At 34.0% G+C, this 25,450-nt stretch overlaps 2 protein-coding genes across 3 annotated transcripts in view; one reads left to right on the top strand and one right to left on the bottom strand.

The window, feature by feature from the left end:
* LOC144968782 (cytoplasmic tRNA 2-thiolation protein 1-like) overlaps positions 1–6,875 on the top strand; it is a 48,422-nt gene extending 41,547 nt beyond the window's left edge. The window contains exons 11-15 of the mRNA XM_078907457.1: positions 1,125–1,183; positions 2,556–2,615; positions 3,810–3,897; positions 4,308–4,344; positions 6,508–6,875. Coding sequence (XP_078763583.1) covers positions 1,125–1,183; positions 2,556–2,615; positions 3,810–3,897; positions 4,308–4,344; positions 6,508–6,765 — 502 coding nt within the window. The 3' untranslated portion in view covers positions 6,766–6,875. The remainder of the gene's footprint in view (positions 1–1,124; positions 1,184–2,555; positions 2,616–3,809; positions 3,898–4,307; positions 4,345–6,507) is intronic.
* Positions 6,876–7,413: 538 nt separating this feature from the next.
* LOC144968783 (P2X purinoceptor 4-like) overlaps positions 7,414–25,450 on the bottom strand; it is a 29,784-nt gene continuing 11,747 nt past the window's right edge. The window contains exons 7-11 of one of the 2 annotated variants that reach the window (XM_078907458.1): positions 18,619–18,769; positions 15,253–15,383; positions 13,541–13,697; positions 13,087–13,188; positions 7,414–12,458 (exon numbers count right to left, since the gene is read on the bottom strand). In XM_078907458.1, the coding sequence (XP_078763584.1) occupies positions 12,375–12,458; positions 13,087–13,188; positions 13,541–13,697; positions 15,253–15,383; positions 18,619–18,769 (625 nt within the window). In that variant the 3' untranslated portion in view covers positions 7,414–12,374. Of the gene's footprint in view, positions 12,459–13,086; positions 13,189–13,540; positions 13,698–15,252; positions 15,384–18,618; positions 18,770–20,275; positions 20,424–25,450 lie in introns of both variants that reach the window. The other variant, XM_078907459.1, reaches the window with a different exon arrangement.

Here is a 25,450-nt window from a genome sequence, read left to right as displayed (position 1 = left end):
ATAATAATAATAATAATAATAATAATAATAATAATGATGATAACAACAACAGCAACAACAACAACAGTACGCACCACTCAATAATACATGCACATCACAAGCATACACCCATGCACACAAGTGAAACTCGTGAGGTCCTAGATTTGAGCGTTTTTGCCAAGATGAGGTTCATTTAAATTGATCAATATTTGAAGGACGAGTTTTCTGGCCAAATTTTTTGATGTGTATTTTGCAGAGTATGGCGGTTAACTGATCAAGTTCAAACTTGTACATTAATTTATATATAGTCCATTCTGACTTAGTACGAAATTGGAATGGTGGGTCACATATTACTGAGTAACACATCAGGTCATGATTTTTCTCCAACTACTACAAAAAATTTGTAGAAATACTAACATTTTTGCCCCAACTGCAAAGCTATTTATGTAAACTTCTTCAATGCAGTAAAGTTTGTTTGATGGAGATAGTGGGTACTGGGAGAAATATTTTCAAGACCGTCTGTATGGCTTTGTGGACTCGCATTATTACGCTAGGCTTGTGATCTGATATAGGTTATAGGTCTACTATCTATATCATAATAACAATCTAATGCCTCCTTAACATCTGTCTTGGACAGTTGGAATGATAAAATATATGAAAAAACAAACCCACAAATATCCCCAGTCTTTTTTTTTGGCTCTCCTGCTCATTGGATAGAAGTGTAATTGTGTTCTTTTTAAGATGACTCCCTAGACCAATATAGGTAGCTGGTATCTTAATGTGTAGTCAGCTGAATTTAATTGAGCAATATGTGTATTTATAAGCACTTTAAGGATTTGATTTCAAATTCCTCAATGTTGCCTGTGAATATTGTCAAAGTGAATAATCTGCCTTTTTTTTTCTGGTACTGATACTAGACTTATAAATTTGATATAACATGTAAAAGTGGTGAACGTGGCATATCAAACTTATAAATTTTTTTTTTCCTTTTTGTGTATGTATGTGTGTGTTTTAGTGTGTGTGTATGTGTATGTTTCTTTTTCTCTTTCTGAAAGCCAGCCGATTTTGGTATTGTCAGTCACAATATTCTGATCTTTGAATCAGAAAGTGTTTAAGATACTGATGTTTTAATATTTTTATTCCAGGGGATTTGCAAGAGCATATATCAAAGATTTGGAGAAAATAAGACCCAGTGCGATCATCGGTGAGCTGTTATTTTGTTAGGGTTTTTTTCTATTTTAGTTTTTGTTGTTGCTATTTTTCTAATCAAATTAATAAATGGTTTTTGTCGAACAGAAAAAAGAAAAATGTTCATTCCGGTATCGTTAAACTAATCACCTCAAGAAATTATACCTATGTAGTATAACAAGAGTCCTACCTGATATCACATGACTTACTACCTAACTGAGACAGCTGACTTTTGGGTTAATGATCTGCTCTTGCATAAGTAACAGAAAGTAATAATGTCACAAACAAACCCTTAAAAAAAAAAAAATTTTAATGCAAAAAATAAAAAAAATCTTGAAAAAACAATTAAAAAGTCCAATTAAATAAATAAATAAAATTATCAATTAAAGTATCAACCAACAATGACCCTTTTCAGAGCAACTAAAATATTGATAAGACTTTGTATTTTTAACGACTACTATATTAAACAGAAAAGTGTAAAATATGATTATCCTAACAGGCTTCACTAAAGAAAATTTTAGAAAATCTAAACCAGATCCATCGCTTGTGACTTTGGTATGTAGTCAGCAAAGCCAGACACTGAGGATGGTCGTCAACTTAACTGGAACCATGAGTATAGGAAGTCACCTCATTGGCTCAGTGGTGTGGTGTCTCGTCTTGTTACAGGCACTTTAGACACATTACCCTACTCAACTCAGGTGTGAATGAGTGGCTGGCTATAGGTAGAGATGGATATTGTAGGAATGTTAGTACAAAAAGAACACTAAACAGAGGGCTGGCACTGTTTTTAATGGAAATATGGTTGCATATGGCCTGCTTGGGGAATAAATGTAACATTGTGAAGCCTGTTTAGCATGGTGAATTCATAGAAATGTGCTGTGTATATGTTCATTTTTATTTTTTTTTATTTAGCTTAACCCGAGATATGACTCTAGGAAATCAATTAAACCAGTACCAAGGATTTTTTTCTTGAATGAGTCAATGGTATAATTTACTGTTGTCTTTTGCCATTTTTTGCTCTTTAGTCATGTGTAAAATTTTCAATGCAATTTGAACGATTTCATCTGGATATTAAAATGCTTGATACCTTTGTGGTACTTTGTGTTGATGTAAATAAATACACTGAAAAAGCAATTTGATCTAATTTTGATTTTTGAACTGATACTTATGATTTCATGCACAGTTTTTGAAACAAATTACAGAAACACGACTCGAGCTTTCTTGTGAAAGGGACACCTTATAAACCCACTGATATGTGTTAGATAATGTAGTACAAATATGTGAACAAAATTTTTTTCTGCAGTCTCAAATGCTTACTTACAATTCATTGAGAAAGTGGATGACAAGTTACAAGTTGAAGATTCCCATAGAATTTTTTTTTTTTTCAGACATTATTCATAGTGGAGAGAGTCTAAGTGTCAAGACAGAGGTCCGGATGCCAACACAAAGTAAGTTTGGAATTTTTGGTATTATCATTGAGATATTCACAAAGTGACTTTTTAATCTCTAGAACTTTATTTTGCTTTTCTATTTATACTTTTTTTTTTTTTTTTTTTTGTCTAATGCATTTTAGTTGCCTTTATAGGAAGTATACAGCTTCAGGCTTCCTATTTTTGAACTAAAATAAGGTAATTCTAGATGATCTTTTATCTTCCATTCCTTTCATCCTTTCTTGGTAACCATGTTCAGAACGCATTCTATTATTCTGACTTTATTTTAGTGATGATGATGATGATGATGATGATGATGATGATGATGATGATGATGAGAGAAGAAGAAGAAGAAGAGAAGAAGAAAAAGAAGAAGGATAGTGTGAATAAATGTTTATGTGTAAAAAAAACCCAATGAAAAACCACTCTGTATAAAAATTCTGGAACAGAGATGGCGCCTTTTTGAACATATCCTGAGACAATATCCGAAAATTCCTAGCGATATTTCAATGACCGTGTAATTCAAACCCATTCATGGGATAACCAATAACAACCTTACCCGTCTGGTTCAAACAAGATTGGAAGATCAGCAACTGAATCTCAACACAACTGAGAATCTTCAGGCACTGTAGATGATTACTTTGAATGGACAATGTTGGTTAACCTAAAGCATGACTTGGTGAAGGCAACAGAGGCATCCCAATTCGATTTAAGAGATGCAAAAGCTCATAAGTTAAGTCATTTCACAATCTGGCACATCTTTCTAATTCAAGTCTTTGGTAGATTTCTTTAGATCATTGGAGGTGTTACTAACACTACATATAGGATATCAACATCAATCACCCATTTATCACTGCTTATTGACAGCTGTAGGGGTATAAAGTACTCCCTCAATTCTCTCTGATGACTACAAACAACCATGGTTATACACACTTTTGTTTGTTGGTCACTATTGTTGTTTACTACACAAACACAATAGTCTTAGTGTATGGACCGACTCAATGGGAAGTATGGAGTTATTTGCATTTATTGTTCTAAGGAGCATTTTGCTTTGGTAGCCATTTTTTACTTGAATGCCAGACACCTAGGAGCAGACCTCTGTAATTTTCTTTGGACATGATAATGCAAAGCTCTTGACTTTCTTTGCTTCAGTGGCAAATGATTTCAAGCTGAATCCTCATCCTGTTTTAACTTTCTCTCCTTTGGTTTCAGCTCAATGTGTGAGATGCCATTTTATTTCCAGCAATGAAGTGTGTAAAGCTTGTGTTCTTCTGGAGGGACTAAATAAGGGAAGGCCTCGGTAAGAGATATTCACACGCATGTGCACATTCATCACACTTATACACCCCCCCCCCACCCCCACACATGTACACACACACAACACACACGCACATGGACACACACATATACACGCACTCAAAAATACACATACAAACATTCACCTAGCTATAAATGCATTTATTTTCCCATTCTCAGACACTGGTTCACAAACAATTATTCAAACATTCAAATACATTCCCTTTATTATTCCCTCAGGGTTTATTTTGAAAGATCTAGATTATCCAGACGTCATTTGTAATGGTTCCCCACAAATAATCTATTAGGCTGATAAAATTGAGTACGAATTTATCTTAGTATGGATATAAGTCATGTATAAATTATTACATGATAATTTATTAATTTTCTTTGTCTTTGGGGGTTTTTTTTCAGACTTGGAATTGGAAAAATTCACAAGGAAAGAAGAAAGGTAATACGTGAAAATTATGAAATTTTATTCTGTTTAGCTGTAGTGCAATGATGTTAACTTATGTGTTTTTAAGCCATTGGGGAGGTTTTGTTATGCATTTCCTCGTTGTAAAGAAGAGATTTGTAAAATTCGTAGATACCCATTTAAATGCGTTTAAATGTTTAATGCATCTTATGTGTCCAACAACAACCTAAAGTTGAAGGCTAGAATGAAAGTTGTGGAAACATATGTTATAAGTACCCTTTTATACAGTTGTGAAACATAGATGCTTGAGAAAGAATGTACTAGGAGGTTAGAGGCATTTGAGATGTGGATGTGTAGAATAATATTGAGGTTATCATGGACAGACAAGTATACGATCGAGGAAGTGTTGGCGAATGCGAGAAAAGGAAGAATATTGATAGATACCATCAGAAAGAGGCAGTTACAGTTTCTGGGACATGTGTGGAGAAGAGACGGAATAGAAAAGTTGGTAACATCTGGGATGATCGAAGGAAAGAGAGCTAGAGGAAGACAGAGAATGACATATTTAAATAACCTAAGAATTGCGAAAGTGATTTTAAAAGCAACGCAGACTTCATGCACACTGCAGAGGATCGTGATACGTGGAGACAACTGACCGGCAACATGCTCATCAAGAGTACAAGCCATGATGGATGAAGATGTGCTTAAATGTACATTGTCCACGATGAAATAAGCCTATGAAAACAATTAGAATATTTTGATAAACTCAAAGTTGTTTCCCATAAATTTGTATTGATAATAGATTGTGCAATACTATAATATCACTAAAATGTTTTATTTACTTCCTTACTGCCCATTAGCATGTAGGGCAGCAACAAAAGACCTCTATCTTCCTCTGTCCATGGCCATCATCTTCAGGGAGCTCCAGGTCTCCCCCCCTCCCCCAACTCTTTCATCTCTCCCTCTACTATTCCCCTCTAAGTTGCCCGGGGGCCTTTCTCTTCTTCTCTGTCCTTCTGGTTTCCAGTGTAGTGCAGTTTTGCTGATTTTCCTTCCTCCTTTCTCATAACATGCCCTATCCATCTCCACCTTCTTCTCATCATGATGTCCTTCATGTCATCCATTCCACATTGATCTAGCAGACTTTCATATTATTTTAATTCTATTAACTGTTTTAACGTAACTGAAATCCAAACATCAAAACGGCAAAGACTGGCAGCAAGCAGTGCAGCCAACAATGTCAGTTTTCCCTCCCTTTACACCATTAAACCTCTGAATTCTTCTTCCTCTTTGATTTGAAGTAAACTGACTGACTCGGTCAGAATGAGTGTGTTATGATGCATATCCTTTAAAAAAAAGTAGGTTAGCTGTCTTATAGTCTGTTTATTAGTTTATCTTAATAACTTTGTGTGGCTATGTGGTCTAGTGGTGTGACCACTCGCTTTTAGATTGGAAGGTCCTGGGTTCAAGTCTCACTTGATGCATAGTTGTCCTTGGAAAATACTTTTTACACATTTTCTCACCATACTCAGGTGAAAATGAGTACCTGGTCGTTAACAGTATTGTCTCTGTTCGCAAAAGTTGTAATATCGCCCAACAGGCATCAGGTCTCGTCCTACATGTTAATTGTTGCTGTTGGCTAGGGACCCCTTGTAAAGCGCTTTGAGCATGTTTAGGGGATATTGCACTTTATAAATGCTCTATTTAAAGAAATATATATAGCTAAAAAAGTTTGATACAAGCAATTATTTTGTTCCATGGGCAGGTAGATTGTTTCATAGGAGGGCAAATAGATTGTTCCATAGGTGGGCAGGTAGATTGTTCCACATGTGGGCAGGTAGATTGTTCCACATGTGGGCAGGTAGATTGTTCAACAGGGAACATATTTTGGAAAAACGAGTGAAGATTACCATCCACATTGAGTTTGGGAATATTGAAAGTGTATTATTTGATTTCAGTATATAGTGATGTGTTGGTACCTCTATAAGCCTATTCAATATTTTGCATTTATATCATACTAAAGACTGAGGTGTTGTAATGATAAAGTGATTAGGGTACGGATCTTAAAAATGTAATCTTTGTCCTCAACATGTAATTGATTCATATCTCCCTTTTATGAATTATGTTAGCTATGGACTGAACTGATTTCACTAGTGCAGTCTCGGAAACATATACACTCATTTACTCTTTTTATTTCAGTGGGAAGAAGAACTTGCAGCCCAAAGTGAGAAAGGTGGTGGCGAGAGGAATCCTTCAAGTCACAGTAGTGGTGCTGACATGGAAAACAATGGTGGTTGTGGCCAAAAGACACAGTGCTGTGGTGGTGGTGGTGGTGGTGGTGGATGTCAGCAAGGACCAGTAGAAGAGTTGATGGAGCCAGAGATACCTTCTTCTAGTTTTATTTCAAGTAATGAGCGCTGTGATACAACAAATGTCCCTGTGACAAAATTATCTTGATACTCTTTTCTATATAGTGGGTTTGATTCAGGGGTTATTAAGCAATCATTGGATGTTATTGATCTTAAATTGAAAAATTTAATCTTAAGAAATAAACATCTATGAAAATATCTTGTGTATCTTTATTTATGATTTGTTAGGAAGATGATTTTGGGATTTTATTCAACTAGGCTATTTAAAGGGGGTCATATCTGAGGAGAGAGAGAGTCTGTGTGTCTGTTACATTTATATCATGAAATCAAAATATGAAAAAAATAGGAGGGGGGAGACTAAAAATGACAAAGATATGTGTCTGTGTACAAGGGAAAGAGAGAAAGGAGACGAAATGTACCAGCACATTTATAGTGCAATGTCCATTCAACATGCTCAAAGCGATTTACAAGGGGGCAATAGCCAACAGCAACACTAAATCATGTAGGACTCAACTTTGTGCTGCTTGGAGTGGGACTAGAACCATGGACTTTCCGATTGAAACGAGCAGTTTAGTTATTTTAAAATCTAAATTAAGGACCATGTTTTGTCTGTGTGTGTGTGTGTGTGTTGCACCTTATTATTATTATTATCTAAATGAATAATTCTGAATCAAAGGGCTTCCAAAAAAAACCCCACAAAATCAAAATGGAAAAAAATATAGTCAAACAATTAGTATTAGTGTAATTAAATTTCCCATTTATTTACAATTTTATAATGAAATACACACTTTATTTGAAACATTAATTGAGGATAACAATTTTAACCAATGGCATATAGGGTCCCCAGTCAAATCTTGAGAAATTTTTTCAAGAACTCTATCCGCAGACCGATCAGATTTTCCCATCGACAAAATCGGTGTTACATCAAACAAAAATTAAAAAAATAAAGAATTGCAACAAGGGTCTGGATTTCTCAGGCAATACTGATTTGTGAACCAACACCAGACATATCAATTTAAATAATATTCTGTACATACTACAAAATTACTTTTAAATCCTTTGCTAGCTTTAGTTGTTTATGTCAATAGCAAGTATTCACTTGATCTCCTTAAATGATTCCATAAATGTCTTCGAGTAGGCTAATTACTAATGTTTAAAAAGTTTGCCATCACATTGTTACTTGATTATGAACTAGTCAGTAACTCATGAAGGCCAAACACTATACTGTCCTCTGCATTTTTTGCGGCCGCAAATGGCAATTTGCGGCCGCAGCAATCCGCAAATTTTGGCAAATTCCCCAAAATTGGCAAATCGTGGCAAATTTTGGGAAAATTGGCAAATCGCGTGACAAATTTTGAGAAAAAAAAGAAGCGAAAACAAAATAACGGGGAAAAAAGTGCGAAACTTGAGAAATGTTGCAGCTTTGCCTGGGCCAAACCAAGGGAAGCTACTCTCTACGGATAATGATCCTTTAAAATCTTTGTAACAACGCTATTCATAATGTAGCCTCCTTAAATGTAATAAATTGTCTTTTATATTTTTTTTTCTGTATCGCGTGTTAATTTTTACTGAAATGCTTAGTTCTCCTCGGCAAATTTTTGGACAAATTTTGGTCTTTTTGGCAAATTTTTTGGCAAATTTTGGGGGTTTTTTGGGCAAATTTTAGGTCCCAATTTGGCAAAAAATGCAGATGACAGACTATACTTTATAAACACTAAACACGTCTATACATAACATATAATCTAACACAACTATTTATTATTTATAGTCCTTAAAACATTGCAATTACGATGATTTCAAAGAGGCCTCTTTCTGCTTATTTGCTTAGAAAATGAGAGAATCAGATCCTCCTTTTCCTTTTGCCAATTTTCTTCAGGCATTTGCAGAGGTGAATAAAGCCCAACTGCTCGTTCATTCCAGTGACTTTCTCTGCTTTGTCAGATTTTGTTTCCACTTTCCTTCCTTAAATAAGTAGTATTTTCCAATAACTCAAATTTTCAAGTGTTTTAGGACGCTTGCAACAAAGTGATGTGATTTTAGCGCCAGTAAAATGGAAGAAAATGGGATAGTCAAAAAAATTATAGATTTACAATTGAAAGCACACGAGTAGAAGATAAAGGGGAATGGTTCAAATAGGGAACAGAAGTAGAATCCAAGAGCACACGATCAGTATGTGATTAATACTATTTGTACCAGGTGTATCTACAATGGTATTGATTTCTGCTTGGTTTTCATAATTTGTTAATGGAAAATTTGACTTATTTATCTTTTCTTTAGAAAATCCTAAAATAACCTTTGAACTGAACTGTTTCTACATTTATTTAACAATGCTGCATGGAATGTTTCAATACGTACAAAAATTATGCAGTTAATATTTGTTTTAAATAAAAAAGCTGATATCAAAATGTCATTAAGTTTAGAATGAAAAATCAGTCAGTAAAGCTTTAATAAAATAGTTGAAAGAACATTGGTGAATGGTTTTGATTATAAAATTATGATATCCTTTAAGGAATGGGACACAAGATTTAAAGGAAAACAGAGACAACTGAATTTCAGCATTTTTTTTTTTAAAGGGTTTTAACGGTGCTTGCAGCACATTGTCATATCAGCGCCAGTATAAAGGAAGAAAATTGGATAGTAAAAACATTTTAGGTGTACAATTAAAAAGGACTTGAAGACAAAGTAAGACAAGGGGACTGGTTCAAATAGGGAACAGATGTAGATTCCAAGAGCACACTATCATAGTACTTAGTTTGAGATCACCTAAAAGTCTCACCCACACACCAGCACAAGATCCCACTAAAAGGAATACGGTCAAATATTTACAAATCATATGTCAAAAATGAAACAAAAAACAATACATAACAGAGATTGTTTTTGTTTTTATTTTTAAGGGTTTTACGGCGCTTGCAACACATTTAGGTTATATCAGCGCCAGGATATACAGAGAGATGATTTACAATGAAAAAAATATCATCTCCCAAAATTATAACTATACCATCGACTGCTTCCCTCCCAGTCAAGGACCTCGGCCAGGGTCAGTCAAAACCAATTAATCTCATTCCAAGACACAGAAAACAATTGGAAAACCAATACAGGGGGATCTCATGCCACCCCATAACCACTTCCACCCTTGAAACCCCCCAAGGTTATTTATTCATCAAATATATCTTGTCCTTGTCTTCCCTATGGTAATAAATTGAAAGACGTTTAAGCATGAAGTTCATCTATATACATTATGTGGCATGCCAAAAACAATAAACACTTTAATGAAATGCAAAGTTAAATTACTGATTAGTAAAACTCTTCACAATTGCTTAGTGTAACAATATTGAAAACTTTATATAAGGCAAATGAGCTAAAAGGCCCCATGTCCACCAAAACAGAATCGAACTGACTAAAAGTCATCAGTCTTTTGAAAAAAATAGGACACCATTATTTTCTTATGCCTGACTACTAAAAGAAAAGCAACTCATGTCCACTGGCAGCGATCCGGACCGATACATCTTTAGCCCATTTCTGGCAAGACGCTGGGAATAGTTCATGCAGTATTTTGGTCGGATTGTGTGATGAGTCATCAGCCATTTCCTTTGAGATTTTTAAAAAATACATTTTTGTGCTCAAATCTAAAAATATAGTATCAGAATCGAACTCAGCACCTCACAATTAGTGAATCCTACACATTTGCACTTATTTTTATTAGCTTTTTACCATATATCAATTTTATTTAGTTTTTATTTTGTTATTGTCAAGAAAGACTTTGTGACAGTTTTCTTGGAATTTCCAATCCATCCCTTTTGGTTTATTTATTATTATACACACTAGTTCATTCATCTGGTTTCTTTTGCTTCTACTACTACTCTGCCACTGCATACTACTACAGATACTACTTCTATCAACATCACCACCACCATAACCTCTACTACTACTTCTACCACTAGAGTTGGTCGTGTTGTGTCTGTCTCGGTGGACACAGGCAAAGAAACGACCCGTACAGATTTTGCTTTATGCACAAAAAACTGGTTGTTTCCGTGGCGGTGGACACGTGGCCAGAGAGGAAAAAGTTGACAAATCAAAAATACAATCTTGGAATCCATGTTTTTTGTTTGACAATTTTGTTAAGGGCTAAGTTACTATGAGTGTTGGTGAAGGGTATGAATTAGAAGGTTATATTTCATCACAAAGAATAAAAAAAAAGGGTAGGGTGAAAAAACACATGTAAACCACACGTGTTTCCAAAAAAATGTCATGAGATGAAAAGCAGTAACTCAACATAGTATGAGATCGAAAGAATGTAAAAAATGTTTATCATTTAATAGTACCGGTATTGAAATGTAATTTCGATGAAGATGAAGAGAAATCATACAATTTGAGATTAAAGGCATATATTATCTTCTTGTTTTTTATCTATTAAAAACACACACACACACACACACACACACAACTGTAACATATAGATAATTGGATGCAATAAAATACAATATTTTCTACTTTTGGAAAAACAAAAATAAAGCAATGGTAAAATTACGTTCACAACTCTGTTTCAAACCGGGACACAGCACACAAAGAAGGTGAACAATAAAAACAATTGAAAACGATCATCAAGCAGGCTTTACTTTCAACTCAAAATACATCAATTATTTTTCTTCAAAAATATTACTCAATAGATTATAAAATTTCGATCCATTCCCTTAATAGGTAAAATTATATTAGTATTAGTGTGGCCTTGCATTCTTTTTCATTTAAAATAATATTGCCAAGAATCCAGGAATCAAAACTACTTTACTATCTATACAATCATACAGTAAAAGAGAAAGCACTCAAACATGTTGGCAAAAAAGGCTTTTTTCAAATAAACCCAAAAATATGAGAATGGTTCATGCAGTTACAGTTTAGAAAGATAGTGCACGTCACAATTTACAAAGTATATCAAGTATATAAAATCCAGAGTTCACAATTCATTATTCATTATTTCCTATTTTTCCAAACAACAAATTTAAAAAACTTGAATTGTATTATCCATAACATTTCAAAATGCAGTTGATCCTTTTCAGGGGTAACTATCAAACTTTTTCAGACAGATATTTAGATATGACAAACAGATCCCCCCCCTCCTCTTTCTCACTTCATCCATTGAAAAATGATGGAGATTTTTAGTATTGTAATTTAGAAATGTGATGATAGTTCATCATCAATCTTTGCATCAAGTCATAAAAATAGCTGAAAAAAAAAAAATGTCTTGAAGCTGTAGAATGCATTTTACCAGTTCTTATATAAGGAACACCAAAATCAAAAATAATATTTTTGTTTTACACAAAAACACATAAAATGGCACATACTCATATTTCAATCCCCTCCTTACCAACCATAGGAGTCACATTCGTTATGATGCAACCAACAATTTTCTCATTCTGATTTCTAATGTACATCACAAAATTAAAAGAAAATCTTTTGTTATAGAACTTGACACTCTGTTGTAGAGCTCGTTTTGCTGAACAATATTATGTATAGAATGTACTTGTTGCTTTTCTATTTGAGTAAGAAAAATCTATTATTGTGTTAAGTGGGAGTGAGGTTTTGGGGAAAATTCTGAAAATAGCCAGTAAGGAGAGAGTTAAGGAAAGAAAGAATGACATAAAATTATCCTTCCATAGGCCAGTTGAGGGAGACAATTCAGTTAATCCATTCATCATTACTTCACGTTTGCTCAGTGTTGCTTGGTTTCCTTTTTCTAACGCTATTCTCAAACTTGGACTCTGATCCACCTTCTTCATCCAGAATCTGAAATAGAAATGAAAATCAATAGTTTTACTAATCCAGATAGAAATAGATAGATAGCAAATGCAGTGGAATTAAATATAAACAAGGCTCTGAAGGTTAAAAATTGTAAAAGTTTTCTCTCAGGTTTTGATTAAATAATTTGTTTGCTTTTAAGGGTTTTACGTGCTTGCGACACATTTAGGTCGTTTCAGTGCTAATAAAAAGGAAGAAAATGGAACAGTACAAAAATTAAGGATTAACAATTAAAAGCACACAAGAAAAGTAAGACAACGGGGAATGGTGTTAGTGTTATTGGTGTTGTTGCAGGATGTGTTGGTCGTCATCATGATGATGATGATGAGGTGATTGTGGATGTAGTGGAAGTGATGATGATGATGGTGATATGGGTAGTGATGATGATGATGATCATGATGATGGTCATGATGATTATGATGATAATGATCTGTACATAGCAGATTTGCAATTATTGTTGTTATTATTATCATCATTATTACTATTACTATTATTATATCATCATCATCTCATCATCATTATAACTAACTACATGCCATATTATGAGGGAATTTTTTTTTTTTTTTTTTTAATTTCTTATCCCAACATAACACCATTTTGAGGTTGTAGGTCTCACCTGGAAAGCATCCTGTCCTTGGACATCGAGGTACTTTTTATCTCTGTAGAAATGTTTGGCCTTCAACACGTAAAGGACCACAATGTCACAGATGATGGTGGCCTGATGGGAAAAAAATAATTCAATAGAGATTTCAATATGAGAAAAAAAAAAGAAAGAGAGAGAAATATTTCTGTAAACAAAAGTACAAGTAACAAAAAGATCACTACCTCTTTCACTTCTCAACATGGAAATCAAAAAGATATCTGTCTTTAGCATGCCGAGTTTAAAAGAAGAAATAGTTATCAACATTTGCCTAGCAATAAAAATTAAAACCAAAAGTAATATAAATTTAAATCTATTTCGACCCCAGTCCTATGAAAATATTCTATATGGAACGCCCAAAAAAACAAAACAAATTATCGCATAAGATCATTTAAAGGGTCTTAATAAAAAAAAAACAAATAAATGTTACCACTCCAAGAAGAGCCAGACCACTGCCAATGTTCAGGAAAAGAGGAACAAAGTTAAATTTGCCAGCTTTCCCTTGGACATTGACCACAAACCGGATGCCATAGGCCTTAAACAAATTCCTGTAAAGTGTGTTGTTTGCAGTGTACTGGTTGGCGTATCTGAAGAGAAATAAAAAAAATTGAAATATTAAAAATTGTATCCAATTTAGTGGGAATATTGGACATCAATTTTTGCATTTGGGTAGTGTAAGTGTGTATATGTGTGTGAGGGGAGAAGACGAATTGCTTAAATTTAAAAACAAACATTGCCATGAACTATGGCTTATCTAGGATTTTATCCATAGGAAGAGCAAAAAATATCAATTTCTCCTTAATTGAACAGGGCACAATATATAATAGGATGACACATATAGCCTTGTTAATAAACTCGTACTGTATTTTGGGACAGATAGGAGGGAATTTCCCTCAGTTCAAATGTAAGCCATTATATCAAAATTGCATTATGTCTGAGTGATTTTGATGTTGAAAATTGATATGAAACTTGGGTTAAGTTGGCGTCTTTCTTTAAGAATACAAGATCTATGGTTTCATAAAGTTCATAAACCCAAACTTTCATATTTTCTACTATTTTGACTTTAAGTTCAATTTTTCACATCTGCTTCACTCTGACATATGGCCAGATTGAGGCGTGGGTCACATACTAAGTTCAGAGTGAAATGGAAATGAATCGTTTGTTTGTTTGTTTGTTTGTTTTTAAGGGTTTTACGACACTTGCAACACATTTAGGTCATATCGGTGTCAGTAAAAAGGAAGAAAATTGGATAGTGAAAAGATTCTAGATGTACAGTTAAAAGGACTTGAGGAATAAGTAAGACAAAGGGGGGTGGTACATTCCAAGAACACACTATCAATGTACTTAGTTTGAGATCACCTAAATGTCTAACCCAGACACCAGCACAAGATCCCACTAAGAGGAATACACTCAAATGCTTACATTATACATTCAATTTAACAATACATAACAGAGAGATGATTTACAAGGAAAAAAGATATCATCTCCCAAAACAATAACTATGCATTTGACTGTTTCCCTCCCAGCAAAGCACTACGGCCAAGTAATCTCATTCCACGACAAAGACAGAAAGAAAATTGGAAAACAGATATAAGGGGATAGAAGACACAGTAAGTGCCATCCTACCGACTATGGGAGGATAGTAACCCCACCCAGGGAAATGAATCCACATCAACATGTCCTATATTGTTCATTCTATTTTCATGTCTCAATGATTCTACATCAACATGTGCCATAATGTTTACATTCTATTTTCATAATTATATCTTGATAAGAAGGGATAAGTGTCAGTCCTTGTGATGATATTTTTTCCACCCGAATCCTTTCCATTTTCATCTATTTTACAACCCCAGGCTTCAGGCTGCTCTTCACCTAATTTACAATCCTGGGGTCGTAAAATAGGTGTAGATGGAAAGGATTCAGGTGGAAAAAATATCATCACAAGGACTGACACTTATCCCTTCTTATCAAGATATAATTATGAAAAGAGAATGTAAACATTATGGCACATGTTGATGTAGAATCATTTCCAGCTCACTCACTGCTCTAATCCATTTGATGCAAATCTTTAGACATTGTCTCTGTCCATATTCTTCCCTACTTTTTACCCATCACATAGAGCTTACGAATTTAAGATTTTACCTAAAATTGAATCCTCGAGATATCTTAAAGTCCCCTTTGTCTAGCCTCCTAAAGGTGTAGTCGGGGACACAATCGTCCACGCTGTAGTCCAGGTTACAGGTCCAATCAATGACGATCTGCATCACTCCTCCCTGAATGAATGATATAGAATAAAAATATCCAGCCCTGTATTCACATTAACATAGTTTAGACAACTGGGACATCACGAAATGGTTTAATATAGAAACAACTGTACTACAAAATCAAAATGATTGTTCTGAAGAAAATAATTTCTCGGTATATATTGTACTTAAAGGTTGATTCTAAAACCATACTTAACAACATGAGCATTCTTTCTACGTTATCAAAGATAACATCATTTCTCATTAATATCTATAAAAATTAAATTGTGACCCAATTCCTCATTCTGGTTTCATGTGGTGGGAACAAGCTGTGAGCTTAACTAAGAAACTCACAACATTGCCACCCGGAAATATAACGGACCAACACCTAAAACTATGTGTAACATTGAACGTTTATAGTCTGGTTAATACAGTTTCGTGAGAATTACTCATAAACATGAATGGCAAAAAAACAATAGACCTGAGTGATGTCAACTTCGTTCTATCTATACCAAAAGTTTACATTAAAGTGAAAAGGACAAAATGTTTTTAATTTTCAATTTTTTAAATATCTGTAATTACTCTCATTCAATCAAAATTAATTTATAACGGAATTTTTTAAATTCAATTTTCACTTTTGGTTCATCCTGACTTAATGGTGTAATGAGCTGGTGAGTAATGAGTATGAAAACTAAGAAATTGGTTTTAATAAATTCACTTAAATGAATAAACATTTCAACTATTTCAAAAAATTGACACTGGGGGAAAAAGTAAGATTGACATTGTTATAAAATATGACTCTATATGGGATACACCAGTATGTAGGAGTTATCAAATTGTTTAACCCATGCCTTTGCACATTTGGTTACAACCGTTAACCCCCAACCATGGCAATTGGTGAGATTTATCTCTCCCTATTTTTCATTTTGCATACTTGCAGCCGCAAAATTTTTGATTACATTATTTTTTCTTAAACTCTACCTCTTATCCAGTATTCAAGCAGTCCCTAAACATACAATTCACCCATGATCTGATATTTCGTTTGTAAAAGAAAAGTCATAATAAAAAGTGTAAGCTAGTTTCCTTTTATTTCTTCAAATAAGGTGGCAATAATGTTCTCTACAAATTACAGTGTATTTTGCACCCAATAATAAAAAAAAAAACAAAAAACAAAAAAATAAAAAAGAGAGGGGGGGGGGGGGGGGGATAATAATCATAAAGGTTTGTGATATTGATTCACTTTGAACATTTCAAAAAGTACAGCAAAAACAGTTTATATATATGTTTTAACCGTAAAATTTTTGAGTCTAAAATGTACTACAGAATTGGAATTTTAGAAAATATTTCCCCATCTGTGAATGCAAAACTTGCATCTTTCCAAGTAAAATTTTAAAATACTTTTGGCATGAAATCTGGGTACATGGTCATGCCATTGTAATAGTGATATAATCATCATGCTCTATCATGTCTTCATGGCTATTATAAATAGATCATGTCTTTAGTTCTAATGTCAAGAATCAATTTTTAAAAAAGCCTGACTGGCATATCCCATACAACATGACTAAAGACACATCTCATTAATCAGGGCCCCATATATACTGCCTGCTTCGGGAACATTTTTTCTTTTCTTCTTCATTGAAATGTCTTATCCTCTTACTAGAAATTTTTCATTTAAAGATTCAACATTGCAATCTTACTGGGAAAGGAGCCGGCCTGATTGATAGATGAGACTTTAAGGAGAAATAATGGATTACAATTATAAGGATATAAATTGTGCACATTGTTCCAAGTTGCCTTTAAGGTTATTGAATCCAATGTTTTGACCTTTCAGTCCGCAACATATTTTCTTAAAATAAAATAAGAGAGTTTACCCGATAATTCTGCAATAAAAAAGGTTTTAACCTGACCCATTTTCCAAGATTTTATTTTTAAACTGAAAACTTTTAAAAGAGAACTCTGAGGTCATTTCAGCTATGTCCTGTTTGGGAAGTTAAGCCTAAAATATTATTCTTATTCTTTGCCATTTCAAGAATAGGAATAGGGCACTACTTGAGGCCTTGGAATTTGAATGGTAAAATGGAAAAAAAGCTTTACAGAGGAAAAGGGCTAGACGTAGGTAACCTAAAGTTTGTGTCTTAAAAATGTGGCATAATATGCAATTTACGTGTGCAAACCTCATCTTTATATAAAGATAAAATAACATTTTCACCACCAGAGAACTTATATTTCCCAAGTGAAAATTTCAGAAATAAAAAGACCCTGTTAAGCATGAGAAAGAAAAAAGAGACAAGTTATTAAGAAATATCCCCAAATCATATAATGCATAAGAAAGGAAATTTCAGAAAGTTAAAACAAAAGACAATATATGTGTGAAGATCTCCAAAACAAAAAAATGAGTTATAATAAATGTTAAAGAAAGCAGATAAATCTATTGTATCTTGAAAGTTATAAAGTTAGTTGAAAAATAACTCAATCAATAAAGTCATTTTAGTTAGAAAATAAAATACTGCAAAAATAAAAAAGTCAAAATACCCACACATATATATGTTGCGTATATTACTCACATGCAGATCCAGCCATGTTCAACTCTAAAACTTTCCTAAACAGATATTTTGACAATAATCGTTAATACTAATGAATGGATTCAGATGTATGAATAGGTTTTCTTTTATATTGCTAAAAACAATGTTGAAACCAACCATTTATAACATGTGAATAAACTTTTACATTTTTCTTAACAACTGACAGAGAGTAGTCAGACCGAAAGATCATGTGACTTAAAGAATGTTAATGTAATAAAAATGTATTGGAGCTTTTGCTGTGTGTAACCTTTCTATTGCATTGGTAACTCAGCACCATAGGAGAAGGAGGATGTCATTTTACAATGAGCACCCACTAAAAAAAGGAATACCAACTTTTAATGCAAAAAAATTATGTACGACAAAATCAAATCCCAATAAAAATGCATGCAAAGAAATATTTCCTTTTCTGAAAATCCCAGTCATATTGCAGGGAAATAGCACGTCTTCTATTAAAAAATCGAACATGAATGGATTAAAAAAGAAGTCTCCAGCCACTTTTATGAACAAAGGAACAAAACAATCTTTTAAAAACTCCAACTATTATTCAGGAATTTATCTGTATTAGCGGAAGTACTTGAAATTTCATGACATGATGATTACCATTTGAAATACTTTCATTTCCTCCCTAAATATTCTTTTTCCTTTCCCTGTTAAATCAATGGAGAATTTTAAATTTCAAATACCTTCTTTGTCATGTCTTCAAATTCAACCCCAGCATCCTCTGCGATGGCTTTTAATTCAAATATGGGACAAAATTTGTTGAGAGGATCACCTCTTTTCCATCGGCAGTGGGACAGTTGTTCATCCTCCTTGAATTTATCAACTATGTTCCGCCTGAAATAGGCATAATATTGACAATTAGTCAAATCAATAAAACATGGTTGAGTCTTTAAGTGTCTCAGATTCATGTCTTCTTGCCGGCATGCATAATCATTTTTTTTACACATACAGTTCACTCTGCTTAATCGCACATCTGTTAATCGCACCCTCCACTTATATGCAGCACATTGCCAAAAAACTGAATTTTTTCTATATAATCACTCCGCTTAATTGCACAGCTACTCTGCTTAATCGCTACACCCTGATCCTATCTTGATTGAAGAAAAATGTCTAAAAAACACATGCTGACATCTCAGGGGCTACTGGACTCCGTTCAGTCACACAAAAGACAATGCCTGGATAACGAAGATGAGGATGAGTCAACGGATGTGAAACCTCACCCCTCACAAACGCTGAAAAACCCGACATAATGAACAAACTGTACCGTTTCATCCGAGAAGAATGTTTGACAGATGTCTACCAACATTGGTGAAATTGGAGACAAGGTTTATAAATAGCTTTAACAAAATAGAAACAACGCTTCACGATTACTAATTTTACAAACAATAATGTCACAGTTTGTTGAAAAATGCTAAATTTAACTTTCTACACTTGCATCATTAACACAGAATTCAAAAGCTACTTTAAAATTTTACTTCGCCAACTTCTATAAACTTATGTTTCAGCTCTTTCAATTAAAAACATTCTTAGGGAGGGAAAAATAAACATTGAATGAGTCTAGACAAAGAAGCTGGAGTAGAACAGTGACTGGAAAACAGGAGAGGAGAAAAAGAGGATGCTGTTTATCATGCAAACCAACCCCAAGAAGTATCAAAAGGAAACTTAATGAATAATAATTTTTAAAAATAACACGCACATACACACCAACTCAGCATACAACATTTCACAAACAAACATTTTTCCTCCTTCTTTGAAAATGTTCACTACACAAGTGCAGAACTTTATTTCGTCATGCAGAGTACATATTGAATGGGGTAATAACACGGGTAAAATAGGACAGTGGAGTATTTAAACACAGCATTAGATCCGATAAAATGAAAGTGGAGATCACTATAGGAAAAAAAAATGCCTATGAGAAGAATTGGTCAGGACCATTGGAATACATTTTTTTTATAATTGACAATTTCTGGATATTTTGAGGCTTTTTAAGCACACAATAACAGCAGTTGCATATCCATGGAATAGTCAAAACAATGCCATATGATTTGTTATCGTGATTGATATTTTAAGACCAGGTTTTGACTATCACTTACTATTAACATTGTTAAATATATCACTAATTCCATTATTTTTCAGTTTCAAAGATAAAGTGAAAAATATCTAAATGCACACATTGAGAGGTAATGATCTCACCTATAAATGTGTAAAAACAATTGTACTATACAAAACTCGGCAACATGGAACAATTGCACTTTGAAGTTCTAAAAAAATGTTGAATACATGGGAAAAAATGATTCTAAAAAAAAAAAGCCAAAGACATTGGGTAGTGCTCTGCTTTACCTCCATCGCCAGTTTTTCAAATGGAAAACCAGCTCCGTTGACAATTGTTTCTAGTTTGAATATTGGACAGAATTTATCCCGTGAATTTGCCGAATTATAAGTGCAATTCTTCAAGTAATCATCATTTTCTTTCTCTGGCAAGTTACGTCTAGATAATAGACATAAAACAAGTTAAACAGTGAGTAGAAAATGTTCAACATAGACATGAACAATAATGAATTATCGAGGTTTTATAATTCAAAAACTATTCATCTGCAATTTATGTCATATACTCAAGTTCATCATTTCTAACTTCATACACATTCAGTGAGTGATTCTAGTCATGCCATTCATACTTTGAAATGCAAGTGACAAATTTGTGAGAGACTCTGGTACAAGATAAAAATATGAAAAGGTATTATGAAACAGTGTCAGACAAAGCTGAAAAAAAATAATAATAGGGCATCTCCGATGTAGCAATCTGATCTCGAAGAAAACCTAAGATTCAACAAAAATGTTTTTAAAAAACCCTTTTTAAAAAACTCTCTGACACATCGCATTCAATGAGGTTTACAACCACACACCTTGGCAATAATGAAGTACTTGAAGTAATTGAAACCACGAAGAGCATGCTGAATGGAGGCAAAACTAACATTGTCATTTAAAAAACCGAACCTGTATCACTATCCGAAAATAGTGAGCTTTATTACACACGGCATTGCCTGGTAGACTGCTGTTATTTTATACAAGGGGGACCTCCAAAATTATTATCTTTTTCCAATAAATGGAAAAAATGTGTGTAAAATGCAGTCTCTTTGGGCTAACTGCTAAAAGAGTGTACCTGTCAAGATATGTGTGCTAAAAAGCAATAGTAAGTTAGAATTGGTTTTGGATCAAAAAAAATTTTTTGGGTTGGGGAAGGGAGGGAGGTTCTGCTTGCTTATTTCTCTCAATCTACAAAATTTGTTACACAGTAGTACGCCTAAAATTGGGAATTGTCTGTTGCCGCCAAAATTGCCTGGATTAACTGGGTTTCCTGATTTACAGGGGAAGTCGAGATGTCAGTTTTTCTATAAGCCTTGAATTACTTGACTGTTGTCATGTCATTGCGATCTTTTCATACGCGTATGACTAGTTAAGATGAGTGGACTTCAAAAAAGTTGGTCGAACAATGAAAAAATTAATCTATTCTAAACTAGAGACATCCATATTGGGCACACATCGTTGTCAACACCTTTAATAAAAGAAAACATCATGAATTGCTCACACAAGATATTAGCACCACGCTTACTTGTGAGGCCAATTTCTAGCTGACGAAGCATGAGACAAAAATGCATGCACAGATTTGGGTCAATGCATTGTCCCACCCCTTTTGAATTTGACTGTAAATGGATGAGACATGCTTTACATCTTGAAAGACAAAAGGCAATGTAGTGAGCATTTACAAAGTCCACAAAATAATTCACCTTTAGTACACGCGTGTTGAATGCATAAATACTACGTATTTGTGTGGCTGTCTATGCCAACGTTTGGATGCATTTTATTTGTAATGTTCGTATGATATTTTTGAGATAACAAAATGTGTGCTGGCCTAGGAAAACATACGAAAGGCTGCTGAACTTAGTTTCGAGCTAGAGGGTTATAATGGTAAAAATGGCATTCTGCAGCCAAAATGAGATTTCTTTAAAAAACTAGTTTGACCATTTACCTTTCGTTCCACAAAAGCATTCTTTTGTATGTTGTGTTTTTATATCTACAAACATTTAAAAATGGGTATGTAGAACAGACATTGCTTCAAAATCTGTGCAAAATTTCTCATTTGACTCGTGATTTGAAATGTTTGACATATCTGTTATCATTATATTTGTGTTCTCTCCACAACACTATTAGCTGTTGTGCCCATGAATACTTCTTTTTAAATGATGTCATGGTGATGATTCTATTATTTCTATGTTGATTACATTAAATTGTGTTTTTTAACTTTAAAGCTGATTTTCTCCAAATAATGCTTTTGTACCCATCTACCTTTAACTAACCATATCTCAAAAATTAATGAAGGCATTGACAAAATTTTACGACCATTATGATCAGAGATTATTGCAGATTGAAAAAAAATAACATAAAGTTAAATTCCATGGGGGGGGGGGGGGGGGGGGGCATTTGGTATGTTTTTCCAAGGCCAACACAAAATTCGTTAATATAAGTGTCAGGTTCAGATGATCTTTTTCCAGGTTAGCCAGGAACCCTGTCCCAATTAGAGGGTCAATTACATAGAGAAAATTCCGTTCCTGAGATTTCATCTTGGTTTGCCAGGCTTCCCAATTTCGAGGTCAACTATATTTGATTATATAAACATTTCAAAGAGAACGGAAAAAAAGCAAGGAAAAATGATGCTATTGGTCAGATTCAGCGTGGGTTACGCAACTGGATGCGTGGGTTGACGGAGGCAGGAAGCAATAACAAACCCACATGGTTGCCATTACCTCCACCATCATTCTCGCTCACGGTTTGTGGAAAGCACTTCATTACAGGCACGTAATAGTGAATCTAGTTTTTGTTTTGAACATTTCTATTATTATTCTTTGTAAATTGACCCATATTAAAAGAAACATACAAACAAAAAAGGCATGACCAGTCACTAACAATGCCGTGTAGTGTGTAGACAGTAACACAGTACGGTGAACATGACTGACACTGACATTGGGGTCGGAATGTCGGAACCCATGAGTCGTTCGCAACTCTGTCCCACGTATTCATTTAATCAGTCAATTTAATTTTTATTAAGCTTGCGTAAAACATACAAACAAAAAAGACATGACCAGTCACTAACAATGCAGTGTAGTGTGTAGACAGTAACACGGTACGGTGAACATGAATGACACTGGGATCGGAATGTCGGAACCCAGTAGTCGTTCGCAACTCAGCCTCGCGTACTCATTTAATCAGTCAATTTAATTTTCATTTAGCTTGCCTATTCTTCAAGTTTATGTTATATTCACCTTTTCTATTTAAAAAGGGTAATCCAAACAGACCATAAACGATTTTATAATAAGCCGACTTCAACTTCCATCACACACGAACTTATTTTGGGTGTTTTTTTTTTAACCAAACCGTTTGACTCAAATTAAAGCTTCGGCATTGGATAAGGAGCGAGGTCCCTGTTGCCATCTTGCTTAGTTTATACAGAGACTGGGTTGCCACCTTGGCTGTTCTTGATAAATAGTAAAATAGTACAACCTTGTGCAATATGAGAGAGAGAGAGAGAGAGAGAGAGAGAGAGAGAGAGAGAGAGAGAGAGAGAGAGAGAGAGAGAGAGAGAAATTTTGAACAAAAAACGAATCTCTCTCTCATCCTCTCTCTCTCTCTCTCTCTCTCTCTCTCTCTCTCTCTCTCTCTCTCTCTCTCTCTCTCTCTCTCTCTCTCTCTCTCTCTCTCTCTCTCTCTTCCTATTTCATCTGTCACACTGTTTGACAATCTTCATCACCTGGCTCACTTGTACTTGTAATATCGGGTGTAAGGTAAAATTTTGAACAATTATTATTATTTATAAAATGCAGAATCTTTTCAAATAAACGGATAAAATAGAGATTAATTCTAATCGAACAGTGGAACACAAAGGCAGAATTTGCGATCAATCTAACACATAAGTGTCGTGGTCTTATTTATAAAATGCAGAAACTTTGCAAATAAACGGATAGACTAGATGTTATTTCGATTCGAAAAGTGGAACACAATAGGAAAATTTGCGAATACCCAGTCCAGACATAAGCGTTATGGTCTTATTTATAAAGTGCAGAAACTTTGCAAATAAACGGATAAAATAGAGATTAATTCGATTCGAAAAGTGGAACACAATAGGAAAATTTGCGAATACCCAGTCCAGACATAAGCGTTATGGTCTTATTTATAAAGTGCAGAAACTTTGCAAATAAACGGATAAAATAGAGATTAATTCGATTCGAAAAGTGGAACACATAAGCAGAATTTGCGAAAGCCGGTCCAGACATAAGCGTTATGGTCTTATTTATAAAGTGCAGAAACTTTGCAAATAAACGGATAGACTAGATGTTATTTCGATTCGAACAGTGGAACACAATAGGAAAATTGGCGAATACCCAGTCCAGACATAAGCGTTATGGTCTTATTTATAAAGTGCAGAATCTTTTCAAATAAACGGATAAAATAGAGATTAATTCTAATCGAACAGTGGAACACAAAGGCAGAATTTGCGAACAATCTAACACATAAGTGTCGTGGTCTTATTTATAAAATGCAGAAACTTTGCAAATAAACGGATAAAATAGAGATTAATTCGATTCGAAAAGTGGAACACATAAGCAGAATTTGCGAATGCCCGGTCCAGACATAAGCGTTATGTTCTTATTTATAAAGTGCAGAAACTTTGCAAATAAACGGATAGACTAGATGTTATTTCGATTCGAAAAGTGGAACACAATAGGAAAATTTACGAATACCCAGTCCAGACATAAGCGTTATGGTCTTATTTATAAAGTGCAGAAACTTTGCAAATAAACGGAGATAAAATAGAGATTAATTCGATTCGAAAAGTGGAACACATAAGCAGAATTTGCGAATGCCCGGTCCAGACATAAGCGTTATGGTCTTATTTATAAAGTGCAGAAACTTTGCAAATAAACGGATAGACTAGATGTTATTTCGATTCGAAAAGTGGAACACAATAGGAAAATTTGCGAATACCCAGTCCAGACATAAGCGTTATGGTCTTATTTATAAAGTGCAGAAACTTTGCAAATAACGGATAAGATAGTGATTAATTCGATTCGAAAGTGGAATGCAAATGCAGAAGTTGTGAATACCCGGTCCAGGCATAAGCGTCATGGTCTTGTTTAAATGAAACAATGCAGTTTTAAAAAATTTATGGTCATTGAGTAATTAAGCTAAATATGCGGAGTTCAAATAGATAACTTGATCTGTGAAATTTTTTATAATTAGCTGTTTTTATTCTCCATCATTTAGATTATGTGATTAAGTTTATAATTGAAATACAAACTTTTTCTCACTTATCAATGTTTTGCAATAAAGGAGAGTGTGAGTGAACCTGTGCAAAGAAAATTATTTGATAGAGTGATATTTATCATGCTTTTCAGTTTGTAGTTGAATTCTAGAATGGATTCTTTATAGTTCTCATTGATTGTATGTCAGTATGTCAGTCTT

The sequence above is a fragment of the Berghia stephanieae genome, chromosome 3 (assembly GCF_034508935.2).
Source record: "Berghia stephanieae isolate SIO BIC M18660-M18661 chromosome 3, UCSD_Bste_1.3, whole genome shotgun sequence".
Taxonomy (NCBI): Eukaryota; Metazoa; Mollusca; class Gastropoda; order Nudibranchia; family Aeolidiidae; genus Berghia; species Berghia stephanieae.
Note: the sequence above shows the minus strand (reverse complement) of the source record. Positions and strands in the feature narration are given on the sequence as shown.